At 46.5% G+C, this 16297-nt stretch overlaps 2 protein-coding genes across 4 annotated transcripts; one reads left to right on the top strand and one right to left on the bottom strand.

The window, feature by feature from the left end:
- Positions 1–5582: 5582 nt before the first annotated feature.
- RPL7L1 (ribosomal protein L7 like 1) lies at positions 5583–10691 on the top strand. Of its 3 annotated transcripts, none has more exons than XM_043591426.1 (7): positions 5583–5855; positions 6466–6574; positions 7258–7421; positions 8405–8542; positions 9321–9430; positions 9623–9837; positions 10274–10691. In XM_043591426.1, exons 1-6 carry the CDS (start codon positions 5842–5844, stop codon positions 9829–9831), a joined length of 744 nt encoding a protein of 247 aa, XP_043447361.1. In that variant the 5' UTR covers positions 5583–5841; the 3' UTR covers positions 9832–9837; positions 10274–10691. The 3 variants fall into 3 exon arrangements, with proteins under 3 accessions (XP_043447361.1, XP_043447364.1, XP_043447363.1); XM_043591429.1 differs by having other exon boundaries at positions 5598–5855; positions 9728–9837; XM_043591428.1 differs by having other exon boundaries at positions 5601–5855; positions 7261–7421.
- Positions 10692–12730: 2039 nt separating this feature from the next.
- Positions 12731–13661, bottom strand: CB2H6orf226 (chromosome B2 C6orf226 homolog). The gene has a single exon (XM_043591430.1). The coding sequence runs from the start codon at positions 13644–13646 to the stop codon at positions 13311–13313; it is 336 nt and encodes a 111-aa protein (XP_043447365.1). The 5' UTR covers positions 13647–13661; the 3' UTR covers positions 12731–13310.
- Positions 13662–16297: the final 2636 nt, after the last annotated feature.

Here is a 16297-nt window from a genome sequence, read left to right on the forward strand (position 1 = left end):
CGCGCAACTGTGATTGTCTTGATTTTGCAAATAGGAATGGCTCTTTTCCCAGAAGAAAAAGGTAAGTAAGCGTTCAGTAGGAGTTCTACTGAAATAGATTTACTGTTCCCAAACAGGAGCCTAACTAGTGAGGGGATAGGGTTTTCATTGACTGGCTTTTCCAAACAGTTCCAGATTCAACAGAGTTGGTCGGTGAGAAAGTTTAGTCATGTACTTGTCGGGCCTCCAGCCCTATTCTTGTCACGTGGGTCCTTAAGGATGTCACGTGGGACCTTTAGGAAGGAAGTAAAAATGGGGCCATTTGAGAAGTTAGATAAATGAGCCTGAATCTGCAGAAGGTTTTCTTCACTGTATTTATTTTGTTTCAGTTAAGGACAAGAAGGCTAAGGCATAGGTACAGAAAACTGTTTTACACAAGACTTACTCCGGAATTAACATGTTTCTTAAAATTTTTCACATATTTATTTCTTTTGGAGACAGAGAGCATGAGCAGGGGAGGAGCAGAGAGAGAGAGGAAGACACAGAATCTAAAGCAGGCTCCAGGCTCTGAGCTGTCAGCACAGGGCCCGACACGGGGCTGGAACCCACAAACCAGGAGATCATGACCTGAGCCGAAGTTGGATGCTTAACTGAGCCACCCAAGCGCGAACTTTTTTTTTTTAATGTTTCAGACTTAACATGTTTCTCTTTGCACACATTTGACCAAACTACACTGAGAAATACCTCTGTAACCTTAACTGTAAATTCTGAGGCGCTTCTGAGTTCTTGCCCTCACAAGAGGGATGCTACCCAAATTGTTAGAGAAACTACCATAGGGTGAAATGTATTTCTGGGGTGAAGGTATAAGACTCCTTAAATTTTTCTTTGGGGCCTAGGATCCCTTATGCTTGAATTGTGCCCCACCCGCACTCCCACCCCCACCCCTAAAGCAGCAGTCAGGAAATCAAGATTCTGCAGTAATCCACATAGAAGCAGCAGGACGTAATAAGAATAATTACTGCTAGAATAATTGCATCACTGGATGGATCCCTTCATGTCTTTTACGCACTGTTGCTCTGATGCCAAGATTCTCTTGCTAAGGACAAATGTGTGCCCAACATGATGTTCTTTCTCCTCTTCAGACCATTTGCAATGGGAGTGTCCCATGAATGAAGAAGGAAGGATGATCTGGCTGCTTGGTTCGGATCAGACTCTGTTCCCCAGGGGCTTGCCCGGAGGAAAGACCAGGCATCTTCTCTGAGGATGGTTAAAGCCCTCGGTCCTGTGTATGGGGGACGGGGGGCTGTGTTCCAGGAAAGGGGCCAGTGGATTACTGGGGGCAAAGAGAAAAGGAAGAAAACAATCTGGGGGCACTGAAACAGATCGCTCAGACAACACTCTGGCTGTGCTGTCCTCAAGGGGATAGGCCCTGGGTCCGGGCTCTGACTCTGCTTCAGCCTTGCCTCTATGCTCTCGGAGACAGAGTGAGGGCTCCTGGGTACCCAGCTGAAGGTGGACAGCATTTGCCACCATACATTTTTTGAGCAGTTTACAGGCACCAGGCTAGATGGATAATTCAGGTATGACCTCTACTCTCAAAGAGCTCACAGTCTAGAGAGGAAACAAGCACACAAATAATTGCATTACATTTGGGAAGTGACTGGAGTTCGGGAGAGAAGAAACCGGGGCTAAAATTCTTCCCGACCTACCACTTCGGTAAAGTTGCGATCTGTATTCCAGTGCCCTGCTTCTTAGTTCATCCTTAGTTACATTTGAGAAAAAGGTGTGATACTTTGTGCGGGAATGAAGATAAAGGCATTTTGTAATTATAGGGTTAAATATTATGGAGAAATCAGGAGCACTGTCATAGTATAAAGTGGATTCTGTAATATGAATCGTCTATGTTGCTGCCCGTGAAAGGCCATTATAAGAAGCCCTAATCTGCATTTCTCACGGGCATATGCTGGAGCCTAGCCTTTGAAAACACTTGGAAAGGCATGAAGATCCTCGGAAAAAATCACTTGTGTGAAGGTCTGAGAAAGCAGTACCACAGAGTGGGCAGAAAGTGCTTTGGGCAGCAGAATCTAGAAATGGGTTCTAGTACCTCGTCTAACACATAATTAGATCTCTTAGTGCAACTTTCAGCCTCAACTTCCTTGCCTATGAACTGGGCAGATTTGTCCTGGTCCTCTACTTCCTGAGGTGTAAAATGAGGTGTTACTGAAGAAGTATGGAAGGTGGGAGAAGCTAAGAGCCACTGTCCCTGAAATAATTCAGAAAAGGTTCGGTTTTTCTGTTTTGTTTTTGGTCTTACCCTCCTGCACACTATGTACTTCCTACTCTAGCTTGCCTGTGTCTATCCTGGACCCTCAAAGGCTGCTGGCCTTCACATGTTCTCTCCTTTTTCCTTCACACTTTTGCTTCCTTATGCTTGTTTTTCATCAGGATCAAAATCTGTTGGCCACATTGTCTTCCCCAACTCCAGGCTCATCTGATCTCTTTCTCACCTGTGTCCTGGTAACCTCATGTCACTCTCTGAGGAAGCAACAAGGAAAGCTGGAAACATAACAAAAGTCAACTTCCTGAAGTCTCATAACTGTCCCTCAACTGTCCAAATAATCCCAGAGTGCAGACAATACAAAAGTAACCTATTGTGGAATATGCTGGGAAAAGAACCCTGGAGTCAATTCAGAGAGCCAGCAAAGGTTTGCCCTGAAAGGACTTTTTTTTTTCTTTTTAATGTTTATTTTTGAGAAAGAGTGAGATAGAGTGTGAGTGGAGGAGGGGCACAGAGAGAGGGAGACACAGAATCCGAAGCAGGCTCCAGGCTCGGAGCCGTCAGCACAGAGCCCAATGTGGGGCTCAAATTCACGAACCGTGAGATCATGACCAAGCTGAAGTCAAACGCCCAACCCACTGAGCCACCCAGTCAGCCACCCAGTCTCTTTGAGAGAGAGTGAGAAAGGGCACGTGCAAGGGTAAAGGGCAGAGAGAAAAGAAGAGAGAAAATCCCAAGCAGGCTCTGCACTGACAGCGGGGCTGAATCCCACGAACCATGAAATCATGACCTGAGCTGAAATCAAGAGTTGGGTGCTTAACCAACTGAGCTGCCCAGGCACCCCAGGAAAGACAAAGATTGAAGAAAAGACTGAAGAACCATTAGGCTTGAGAAAGACAGGGACAAGGAAACTCCAGATCTTAGTAGGTGGAAATCCTTAAAGTCTTGCCCCAAACCTATGTTTCTTCCATTATCACTCTGCTCAAGATTCAAAACCCAAAGTTTAGTGTCTCATGCCCCCTCCCACTAGGGAGATGGAAGGAGTTTAAAAGATCTTCAGAGACACCCCTTCAACTTATGTATTGGGAGGACAAACATTTAGATTTGATACCCTACCCTACTCCATGATTGTACACGATGAAGTAGAGACCAGTCCACAAGAGAAATGGGATGCTGTTAGGAAATGGAAATGGTCATCAGCAGGTCAACAAAGAAGAAAAACACCACTAAGATTTCAGGACATGAAAACCTACCTCATTGCGTATAGTTGCATAGTCTTAATCATTCCCAAAAGGGGCCTATGACAACAGGCCATCCCCCATTCTCATTCGATATCCTCACTTTGAAATAAAAAGTCTTGTATCTTGCCTCACGCTGGGTCAATGCTCAGTAAACATGTATTCACTTAGTGAATAATTTTGGATTGAGGAGGCCTCTATCACTTTTCCTCTGCATCTTGTGGAATGATGGCTTTGGCACTGAGAATAAGTTCTCTCTTAGCGCCATCTGCTGGCTTCGGAAAACCTATCCTGAATTGTGGCCTCCAAGTCTCTTTCAGCCACTGTTAATAGCCCTGAAATTCCTTCTCTCCTACTACCCTCAGTACCAGAGGACCTACCTCTTATCTGTAGATAGATACAGTTACAAAATATTGACCTATTTTTGTTCTTTGATTACTATCTAATAAACGTTTTACACTTTGGTGACCCTTGTTTTTGCCTTTTTACAAAGACATGTGAAGTGCTAAGTTAGTGAGAAGGAGTCTCACACCAGTCTTTGATTCCAAAGACTATGTTGTCCTTCGACATTTATTCATCAGGTAATGAGCTCTGTGTACAGCACTCTCTCTCTGGTTGGATTAGTTACAGAGCACGTACCAATATGATGCTTTGAGGTTAGCTAAAAAGCACCTGCCCACTATTGTGACAGGAGCTGTAGCAGATGGAGAAGTATGAGGTAAGTTCCCTGCCTTCAGAGCACCCAATCTGATTAGGGACACAATAAGCCAAACAGTACAGGATAAAGTCTGCGGTGATGCCTATAAGTACCGAGGGTCAAATAATGACATTGGGATAAATATACATACTGTACTAAACATGTGGCAATGCCTGAAGACATTTTTGTTTGTCACATCTGGGGCAGAGGTGCTACTGGCATGTAGGGGGATGCTGCTAAACGTCCCACAAAGCCCGCCATGATAGAGAATGATCTGGCCCCAAAAGCCAGTAGTGCCGAGATTGAGAAACCTACGCTAGACCCTTAGGAACCGCCGTGAGCAAGGCAGCCATGGTCCCTGCCCTCCTAGTATCATGAAGAAATGTTAAAAATGTAATAATGGGATGAAGGAATTTAGAAAAAAGGAAAGAGACTAGAGTCTTGCTAAAGTGCAATCCAGACCTGAAGGATGACATCACTTTGAAGCATGTTAAAAAAGTGAATATCAACTCCCCCCTCCCCTACAAACTGAATTTAAAATCTGCATTTTAGGGGCGCCTGGGTGGCTCAGTCTGTTAAGCATCAGACTTCAGCTCTGTTCATGTTCTCAGGGTTTGTGGGTTTGAGCCCCAAGTGAGGCGCTGTGCTGACAGCTCAGAGCCTAGATCCTGCTTCGGATTCCGTCTCCCTCTCTGTCTTTCTGTGCCCCCCCCCCCCCCCCCGCCAAATAAACATTTAAAAAAAATTTTTTTAATCTGCATTTTAACAAGACCACCAGGTGACTACTATGCATATTAGTGCTAGAGGCACTGCACTAGAGGTTTCCAGAATACAGGACGTCGGTTATTTTTGTTTCATGAAGACCAGGAAAAAAGGAAGCAAATTCCAGGTGGTGAGCGCTGTACGAGGGAAGATTCTGACATGACAAAGAGGAATTTCTAGTTTTCGATTCAGCACTGATAACTAACCTAGTGTCTCCTGCTGCGTGTCCTACACTCAGACACTGTGCTAAGCGCTTTACATGGAACATTTCACATAATCCTCGCAACGCTATCGCGTAGGTCCACTTTATGGGTAAAGCAAACCACTGTACAGAGGGGTTAAATAACTTGCTCTGCGTCCTGCTGACTGAGCCAGGCTGACAGAACGGAAGCTGCACTCCTTACCATCCGAAATCGTCCACAAACACCTCCACCCACACGTGAGAACCAAAGTCACAGGGGCCCCAGCTCTCGCCATCCAGCAAAAAGCCTCTCCCGCCAGACGGTCTCCCTTCCTGCACACGCGCAGCCGAGGGGAAGCGGAAGGAGAGGCGCGCCCTCCACACCGGAAGTCGTAGGAAGCGGGAAGTGTTTATTTACAGCCCAGCCAACGGCATTAGCGTCAAGGAAGGGGGTGGGATTTCGAAGATGACGCAGACTCTAGAGTGCTCGAAAGCAGTGCGAAGGAAACTTTGTGTAATTTTCGGCGAGGAATCTGTGTTAGCGAGACCTCAGCGGTTCACTGCAGCTAACTGGCAGGACTACCCGTGTTATAAACCTTCAGCTAGAAGACACATCTCTATGGTCAAGTACATATAGAGCGGTCCTTTCTTTCCCACGTGGTGGGGCTGCGCATGAGCAGTAGCCGGTAGCCACAGCACTGGAAACATGGCGGAGCAAGAGTGAGTGTTTGGGGTTTGAGTCTCTCCAGTGGGGTCTTGAGCATCCGGTGCCATCCACGGTGTTTATTCCTCAGTGGCGGAAAATAAGGATACTTGTGGACTGAAGGAAGAGAATAGAAAAGACTCCAGATTACAGAGAGTGGGGTGAAAAGCAAGGAGCCGTAGGATTCAGCCTGCCGCTCAGGTGGAGGGAAGCCGCCGTCAAATTCGGGTTATTAACCTTGGGGGCAGGCTGGAGAGTGCTAGTCTTGGGTTCACCCAGCTTGATTTGAGTATTGCCCCTGCAGATAGGTCTGTACCCGCCCCAGCCCCACGGAGTTTTACTAGGAGCATGTAGCCGTTAGTGTCTTTAAAAGGCTGTGACAGTAAAAGCTTCATGGAGGCAGAGGAGGACTAGTGGCCAAGGGGTTCATGACTTCTTACCGCTTAGAAAAGAGTGAATGTTCAGGGGTCCGTTTTGAGGACTGGCGTCAGACACCACAGTTTTCAGGGAAGTCTGTCTTTCGGAATTTGAAGAGAGTAATGTTTCTCAAAGCCCAAGAGATGGTTTAGAAGCTCATTGAAAATTTGTTCTTTAAACATTATCTCTGATTGCAATTTTCCGTATCAGGCAAAGAAAAAAGATTCCTTTGGTTCCAGAAAATCTCCTGAAAAAGAGGAAGGCGTATCAGGCCCTTAAAGCCACTCAAGCGAAGCAGGCACTTTTGGACAAGAAGGAGGTAATGATGGGGCACCAAGAGAAGGGAATTAGAATGTATTTGGTTTGGTGAGTTATATCTAGCATGTGTTGAACTAGATTTGGTATGGACAGTCCCTTTCCCTGTCGATTCTATTACAGCAGGTATACAGTTCATGTCTTCATTTAACAAATAGTTCTAATTTTCTGCGGGTAAAATGTTTGAGTAGTTTGTTAAGGAAAAGTGGAGGAGACGTTGTACTATTTGGGTTCACACCAAGTGATTTGAAAAACCAAACATTCTCTTTACTTGGAAGAAAACTTTTTTTTTTGTAATGTGCCAAACAATTTTTGCTACTTGCTAAACGTTTTGAGAAGATACTTATTTTGGAGTCTGGAAGATGAAACAAGCTCATGCTTATTCTGTACTTTATGATCCTTAACACAGTGTTAGGTTCCATAAATGTTTGTTGGTAATGTTGGCTAATAGCATGTAAACTAACTTGTTTATTTATCAGAGACTTTTTTTTTTTTTTTTGTAGTTTCTGAGTTTTCAAAACTCCTTGGGTATCTCGTTTTTGCCTTATCTAGAATAGAAGATGTATGTTTGCTTCTTTTTGTGGAACATAGTGGGAAATACACTCTATGGATAGTGACCAATGAATTACTGTTGTGGAAGTAAAACTAGAGGCACAGAATGGTGATGGTGGTCTGCCTTTTCTGTAGCAGAAGAAAGGAAAAGAGGTCAAGTTTAAGCGACTGGAATGGTTCCTACATGATGCCTGGCGGCAGCAACGCGACAGGGTGCGCCTCAGACGACTAGAAGTGAAACCTCACGGTTTGGAAGTGCCGGATAAACATTCCTTGGCCTTTGTTGTACGCATCCAAAGGTGAGGAACTTACCAGATTCCGTAGGCTGGGGCAAACTACTGGTTCAGCTTTAGGACCCTTTCTAGGGAGATGAGATTTATAATAGGCTTTAAGCCACTAAGACAAGTTGTGCCAGGAACTTGGGGTTTTTCTCTTTAAGGTTAAGGAGACTGATGTGAGCAAATACACATGAAAATATACCAAGTGAAATGAGGGTCAAGTGTTGCAAAGGCAGTACTGGTTGTGGACCCTCTAAAGCAGGAACTTGAAGCTGAGACCTGCAGACGTGGGAGGAATTCACAAGTGTTGGGGAAGGCTTTCCAGGCATAGATGCAGAAAGTCCTGAACTGTGGGAATCAAGGCATCCTTCTAGGAACCTAACCAAGGTCAAGTGGATAGAGTGTATTCAGTGCTGGGGAGAGCTCATTAAGCTTTTTCCTCATTGAGGCGTACTTTACCCAGTCTGTCTGCATGTACAACTGGCTCTTCCTATTTCCCCTACCCAGTCATCCAAACCAGAAACCTGTGGGCTTTAAATATCTTTGAGCCCTCTTTATTAACCTCCCTACCATTTCCCATAATCTCTCCTGGACCATCGTACTAGCTAACTGGGTTTCCCTGCCTCTGGTGTCATGCTTTCAGATCCGTCTGATACGCTCTCCTCAGTGGTTGTCAATCAGGAAGTTGATTGTGTCTCTTGTACCTAAAATCTTTTTGTGCTTTTATTGCCCGCAGAGTCCAGCTTCCTTTCCTTGACATGCACAGCCCTCCACACTCAACTCATACACACCCCACACGAAATCAGGGCCCATTCTGTTCCTATAGCATTGCCCCACATCCTGTGAGAATGACCTGTTTACATAGCTGCCACCTTCTGACCTCACCTGTGAGGCACAGTCTGTGTCTTGCTCTCTGGATGCCCTGTAGTGGCAGTCACTTCATAGGTCCTTGTCGGACTGACAAAAACTGAATAGAACCTGACTTCCTCTGTCGTTCATTTCAGGATTAATGGGGTGAGTTCACTGGTGCAGAGGACCATTGCAAGGCTTCGCCTGAAGAAGATTTTCAGTGGTGTCTTTTTCAGAGTGACCCCCCAGACCATAAAAACGCTGCGTATAGTGGAACCGTATGTGGCCTGGGGGTGAGTAAGGTTTTTGTGTGTGTGGATTCATATTAGATTGTATGTGAGCCTGATGAGAACAGTAGCATGCGAGTGTTATCCTCCAGGGCTCGTGTTGCTGTGTTGAAGAAACATTTTGTGGTGACCACAGTTCCCAGAAATCAGCTGCCAGCCATAGAACTTTGGAACATGGGGCAGACAGAGCAGGAGGTGGTGCTGCTGCTGACGTGACACGAAAAGTACCACGGCAGGGCTTGTTCGCTTGTAAGCTAAGGCTGAGTAAGATGCGTAGAAGAGGAGTTAATTCTTGGGAGTCTTGGGGCAGAGCTGGGGGCAGTGCTTGTGTAAGAGTAGTGTGTTCTTTCATGGGCGCCTGGCAGGCTCAGTCAGAAGAGCGTGTGACTCTTGATCTTGGGGTCATGAGTTCGAGTAGTCTCCTTTCAAACATTAAAACCCAGCAAGCGCTTGGATTTAACCATCTTGAGTAGAGGATTCTATAAGGCCAAAGTCCTGGATTGTAAGCCAGTGTTTGTTTTATTTTTGCCTCGGAAAGTAATTTTTTTTTTTTTCACAATGAACATTTCTATCCATAAATTGTAATTTTTAATTCCGTAGGGCCACTCTGGTTTTTTCCTTGCTTGTGTACTTGCAGGCATCCCAGCTGCAGCGTGATTGCACTTCTTGGTGGGGAGGAGGGGTAGTAGGAGAATCCCTCCTCAGCCAGGCTGCAGGACTGAGTGACCAGTGTATGCAGTGTGCCAGGGGCTGATAAGGCTGTACTTTATTCTGCCTCACATAGATTTCCAAATCTGAAGTCTGTCCGGGAACTCATCTTGAAACGTGGACAAGCCAAGGTCAAGAGTAAAACCATCCCTTTGACAGACAACACAGTGATTGAGGAGCACCTGGGTGAGCGTTGCATCTTAGGGGTCAGTTGGGCAGAAAGCAAGGATCTCTGGTGGTCTTGATGTGGGATTTAGGTACTGTTTTTCTTGGAGTCCCAAGAACCTACCAGAGTGCCCAGCTGTGAGCATATAACAGCCTCAGAGTATATACTGGGGAAATGTTGAATAAAGGAATCTGTATCCTTATGTTTCCCAGGGAAGTACGGTGTTATTTGCTTGGAAGACCTCATTCATGAAATTGCCTTTCCGGGGAAGAATTTCCAGGCCATTTGTGACTTCTTACGTCCTTTCCATCTCTCAGTGGCCCGTCATGCTACCAAGAATAGAGTGGGCTTTCTCAAGGAGGTGGGCTTACCAGGCTATCGAGGAGAACGCATCAATCAGCTCATTCGGCAGCTGAATTAAACCCAGGTGAGGCAGGGCTGAAAACTGGCCTTGGGCTGATGTGATGGTCCATCCTTTGCCACTTAAAAATTCTTTTTGCATTTACCAGTATCTGAGAGTAACTTTGGCGTTTGAGTGGTAGAGGGCAGGGAGAGACTGGTATCTACAAGTCTAACAGATGGAAATATGCTTGAAACAGTGAATGCCTGGTTAGGACATGGGGCATTCCCATGTGTATTCCAACAATCAGAGGCTAGAAAATGTTGAGTAACAAAAAAAATCTTCTGTATTGCTGTGGTCATTTACCTGGCAATGGGGAGAGAATATTAACTAATTTCAGAAAGGATTTGAAGATACAAACCATCTATTTTGTGGAAGGTGTCTTAATTTTTTGAAATTGCTTAATCTTAGGTGCCAACTGTCATTAAATTTCTATTAACGAAGTTATGTTCTTCTTCCTCAGAATATCTGAAAGCACAGCACATTGGAGGTGTGTTTTGTCTTTTGGAATTGTTATCAGTATCTTCAAAGAAGATATTTTCTGCTATACCTTCAGAAACTAGAGTGGGGGGAGTCAAGGAAAAGATGATGATGTTCCTGGCAGGCACGTCTCATCACAGCCCAGTTCCAAGAAAAAATTCCAGTGTGTTTTCCACGTTGACTGGACTGTCACCCCTTAAGTCAGCAGAGGACTCATGCCATGGAAGAGAGAATCCTGCTACGTCACATCTTCCATTCTGGGGTTTGATGTTAGCAACCGAGTATCCAAGCATGAATACAAGACAGCAGTGGACCACACTCAGGGACATACTTGAACCTGGGGGTTCTTGGGCCTTTGTTTTGGAAGGAATTTAAAATATAGTTACAAAGAAGAGCACAAACATGGTTCTCAGTTGTCTCTGCTGTGAGTCTGTGTTCTGACTTTTCAGTGACCGCTTTGTGAGCTCTCAGACTTGGCTGGCCTGAAGTGTATCTGGTGGCTTCCTTATCATAGCCTGTGGTCGATTTAGTCCTTTTCTCTAGCTCAGGATTTTAACCTTTTCTTGGGTCTATGAGAAGGGAAGGACCCTTTTCCCAGGAAAATACGTACACTCAAATCATTGCTTGGAAATTTTTATGTTCATAGATTTCTCTTAGGGACCATGCACCTTATGTGAGGAAGTCCTGCACTATCTGGATTGACCACCTGGGCCCTGACCTTGTTAGTCTCCTCTGGTCCCATGTCCTGTGGAAGACCAAAGCTTACCAAGATAGCTTTTTCCCTTGGAGCCAATTGGGTATTTCCTATTAGGATCACAGTGGTGGATCCCAGAGCCCTCTGTACCATCTGCCTCAGGGAAATGCTCCCCATTTATTTCTGCTGGGCTTCAAGATGGGATTTTCTTGGTTTGGAATGGATGAAATTAGTACTATTAGGTCTTTTAGGCCCCAGGCAGCCTTTATTAAACCCTCTCCTTGCATAGTCTAGAGTCCAAAAGTATTGCTCTCTACCCTGCTGGTAACCATGTATAGACCACCACTAGGGCTCCTGGGGACATAGACCTAGAAAGGGAATCTGATCCTGCTTGTTTTATTATCAGTGCCCCCCTCCTAGGTGGGCCTTCCTCTGTTCCTGTCACGTCATTGCCTCAATTGCCATGTGAGAAGTTGGTGAGTGTGCCAGGCATAGGTTAAGACTTGAAAACGTTTAACCACTGTGTCCCCTGGTCCCTTATGATCAGCTTTGCTGCACTTTTGGCTCATGGGGCCCTCAAACATAGCTGTGAGGTTGAGTTAGAACAATGCCTTCAAATGTGCCAGGTTATGAGGTAATTAATTAGGTTGGTTGGCTCAAGAGTTAACCTGCCAGGTATAGATGTTAGAGCTTACTCTTATATTTTAAAGCATTGTGAAATCAAATTACTTTAAGATGACGTATCAAAAGCCATGGGAAAAGAGCATTTGTGAATGTGGATGCCCAGGGTTTCTACTGCAGGTACGTTTTATTTTAAATACAGGAAGGGGGCACCTGGGTGTCCTGATTTCTACTTAGGTCATGATTCCAGGGTCATGGGATTGAGCCCCACTTCAGGATCCACGCTGAGTGTGGAAACTGCTTAAGATTCTCCATCTGCCCCTCTCCCATGCTCTCTACCCCACTCCCCTTTCTCTGGGAGGAAAAAAAAAGCTAAATACAAGAAAAACGTTTCCATTCTTGCCTGCAAAATGGAACTAATGTAGCATGTGTGCCTCACACAGTTGTTCAAAAGGTTAAGCAAAATAACCATTAACTTGGAATTCTACGTATATAAGTTATAAAAAATGTACTGCTGAGGTGCCTGGGTGGCTCAGTCCATTAACCATCCAACTTTGGCTCAGGTCACCATCTCACCCTTGGTGAGTTGGAGCCCTGGATCTGGGTCTGTGCTGACAGCTCAAAGCCCGGAGCCTGCTTTGGATTCTGTGTCTCCCTCTCTGCCCCTCTCCCACTCGCACGCTGTCTCTCTCAAAAATAAATGTTTACAAAAAAATTAATGTACTGCTGTATCGTGCACTATGATCTACCATTCCCTGAACAAGTTGTGGAACTATCATTTCTGGGAAAAATTGGTCGTATGATTTGTAGATAGCATATGCTAATTGTGAATTGTTCATGGCTGTCCACATACAAAACTATCAACATACACATATATGTTCTAGATGTAGGGAAAACAAAAACCTTAAGTTTCAGTAAGCAAGAGTAGGGGCAGTAAGCCACGTGGCACGCCTACTTAGAGACTTCAGAAAGTAGTTGTAGGAGCTCTCCCTCTGTTCTAAGCTTCTATCGTGACCCAACTGGTTCCCAGAGCCAAAGGTTCTAGTTTTTTGTTGATTGGCTTTTCTTTTAACGCTTTAGGATTTTGTTGGCCTAATGTATCTTTGAAGTCATTCCAGGGCCAAGTTTAATCATTAAACCTTTTATTAGCTGCTGACCTGGAGAATGGCTAAGATCAACACCTCTTGAATCCCAAGTTCATTTGCCCAACTCACAAGAATTAGCTGAACCGGGAGATAAACACTGACGTTTTCCTACATTACTAACGAAATTGTTCTCAGTGGGTCAAACCCCGTTAATGTGTCCTCAGTAGCATTTTAAAAATGAAGGCACATCTATGCATCGCAGAGAGTAAAAAGTAGATCTGTTTCAATCATCTGTAAGGGCCGAAACCGGATTTTTAAAATGAGGATCTTGGTCCAGAAACACTCGGATACAAGACAACTCCAATGACTCTCCCAGGAGGCTTAAGTTCAGCTGAGACAGGTCGGGGGCGAATACATAAAAGATAACCGTGGCCAGCATCCAAGGTCCGAATTTATGCAGAACAGAGTCACGCTCTCCAGGTCTAAAAGGCAAAGAACTACGAGCCTCAGGAACCCACTACGTGCCGTCAGGAAGGCGCAGTCGTTGACTCCGCCGAGCCGGGCCCCTCCAGGCGTTCTTCTACCCGGACCCGAGGTCGACGGGATCTGGGTTCCCGGGGCTACGGCGGCGGCGCGGGGGCCTCAGCCGACCCCGAGGCCTCCCAGGGCTTGGGCCTCCGCGGGAGCCGGGGCGCCGTGGGTTCGCCGTGGGTCGCTGTGATGCAGCGCCTCTCCAGGCCCGGGAGCTCCCGGCCCTCCTGGACCAGCTGCAGGAGCTGCGCCAGGGTCACCGAGGCGGGGGCCGACTCCGCGGGCGGCGGGCCCGGGTCAGGGCGGACCCGACCGCTGTGCTGCTCCATGCCGGGGCGCAAGCCTGACATGAGTGCGGGCAAGCACTTCCGGGTGAGGTGGGTGCAACCACCGTCCGAGGAAATGTAGAGGAGCTCGCAGGCCATACCAAGCCGGCCCAAAAAGGGGGGAGCACTTGAGAATTGCGACCTGCTCCGCGCAGAAACGCTTCGCGCGCGCGCGCGCGCGCACACACACACACACACACACATATACGCGCGCGCGCGCACACACACACACACACACACACCCTTAGCCCACACCAGAGCCTGCAACGTGCAATGCTTTAGAAGGAACTTGAAGGCTTGCACAGAATGGGCTGTGCATGTAGACACGCTGATGCGGACAAAAAGACCCAATTTGGCACACATGCATAGGAAGGTGCACATACCTGTTTCCTTTTTTTTCTTTTTCTTTTTCTTAAGTAATCTCTTGGGGCTCGAAATCAAATGTCACATGGTCCTCCGACTGAGCCCGCCGGACGCTGGAGTTCAAACTTACTTTCACACATGCGCAGAAATGCGCACCTACACCTGTAGAGACCTGTGGCAAGGGGGGTCTTCTCCACACCGGACTCCGCAGCTCCAGACAGAAAATAGCTGTGGACAGATTTCCAGTGACCTCAGGAGAACTGGGAACAAGTGACAGCACTAGAAAGTCTTGACACTCTCACCCCATTTCCTACCATCAACACTCTATTCCTGGTGTTCCCAGAGGGGATGAGAAAAGATGAAGGCAGGTCAGGTGTGCTACAGTCCCTCTGGCTGCTCAGAAAGTTAGTACAAACAATTCTCAGGTTTGTAAGTTTATCGAAAGCTAGCCTGATCTGGCAAACACTGTCTTCATCATGTAATCAAAGTCTACTAATAGAACAAGCTGGCGCCATGTATCTCCTGATGTGATGCACTGAGAAGGACACTATGGGTGTAGGAATAATACATCTCTTCTGTAGTATTCCTGCCCAAAAGGTTCACTCTGAATCTAATCTTGAAGAAATGAGCAAAGCAAAGTGAGAGACATTCTGCAAATGACTGCCTGGATGCTTTATAAATGGCAACATCATAAATGTCTCTGTGATGCCCACAAAGATGGTTATTAATATTCTAACTAGGTGGGTGGCTATGCTGACTCTTTTCTGTGGCCCCTCCAGGTCCTCTCTCCACCCTTGTCCACCCAGCTTCCAGCACACTGACATCTACAGACATTGCAATAGGTTTTGGGGTTTGGCCAGTGCGGGGTGGGGGGGGGGGGGTAGGGGGGTGGGGGGGTGGGAGTGAGCAGGAGAAGAGAGAAGGAGAAGGAGAAGGAGGCCAGGGTATTTATTCCTCAGTTTCTCTCCCTCCAGGATTCCCACTGGCTGCAGGGTCCTGGTTTCTGGTTTTAGGGCCCTGCCATTGCTCTCCTCACCTCTTAAGGCCTGTTACCAGTTCCAGGCACTGCATTATCACTTGGGATTTCCCTTCACCCTTCCACCCTCTATAAATAGTCCCTTTATTAAATTCTCCTCAAATTATCCAATACATGTGTGTCCTCTGTTTCCTGTCCACACTCACCAATAAAGGAATTGGCTCCAGGAACAGCCTCAGATAGAATACTGAGATTGGACTGATCATAAATTCAGAGCACAGGGGACGCCTCTTTGCAGCGGGGGAAGAACACCCAGATGATTCACTGCATGCACAGGTGTCACCATTACTCAAATTATCCTTGGGCAGGGGTGGGGGGTGGCAGGGGTGAAGTGGATAATAGTGCATTGTTGAGGGAGGGAGATGGCAGAACAAATAGCTGTGGCTCTTCTTCACTATGGTGTGGCCTCGTGTGGCTTCTCATGGCCACAGGGAGAAAACTGGAAATTATCAATGTCTGACAGGAAATGCGAGTGTGGAATCAGGACACCTTGATGGCACCTTGGAGGGGTCCCTCATCCCCTATAGGCAAAGAGAGCCCACATGGCTGAGGATGGGCACCGGGATGTCATTGTAGGGGTTGCCAAGTTGTGGTGCTAAGTGCTCATCCCTCTAGGGCAGCATAAGAATATGCTAACATAAGGGCACCGAGGGACTCTGAGATGAAATGGGGACATTTGGGCAGACATTGGCTTCCGTCTCCCCAGACATCAGCTTCAGGACTCTCCCCACCTCCAGTCTTCCATGGCCCTTGTCAAATCAGATCCCAGAACAGCCTGGGCAGAGAAGCACAAGGCCCACGCTGAGAGGAGGACGCCCAGACAGAAGGAATTACAGATCTTGCTAAACTGTCTTGGCAGGAGCCACAGCAATATGTGTGGGAATGGGTTCTAAGGGAAATAGACCCAGGAGGGTGGAATGTCAGGTTCAGTTTGCCCAAACTCAAGTCCATGGATGCTCATCCAGGATTTGGGATTTAATGTGTTGGCTCAAGCACCTGGAAGAGGCATAAATAGTCTATGAGGTTGGTTAATTAAAGCCTGGATTTAATGGTAGCCTATAGTTAGTAAACTTGAAATGCCAGAATTTCCCTGGCATAATGTAAAGGAAAGAATCCAAAATCTCAGAGAGGTGGGCATGCCAGATTGGATTTATTATGTGCAACCTGGTTAGCCACCCCTCAAGACATATTTTAAGGGGGTCTGGAAAACACCTCTTTGCCAAAGCATTAAGAAATTCATTGGTGAGGGGTGCCTGGCTGGCTCAGTCAGTAGAGCATGCAACTCTTGATGTCGGAGTCAAGAATTTGAGCACCGTGTTGGGCACAGAGTTTACTCGAAAGAAAGAAAGAA

This window comes from Prionailurus bengalensis, chromosome B2, assembly GCF_016509475.1.
Source record: "Prionailurus bengalensis isolate Pbe53 chromosome B2, Fcat_Pben_1.1_paternal_pri, whole genome shotgun sequence".
Taxonomy (NCBI): domain Eukaryota; kingdom Metazoa; phylum Chordata; class Mammalia; order Carnivora; family Felidae; genus Prionailurus; species Prionailurus bengalensis.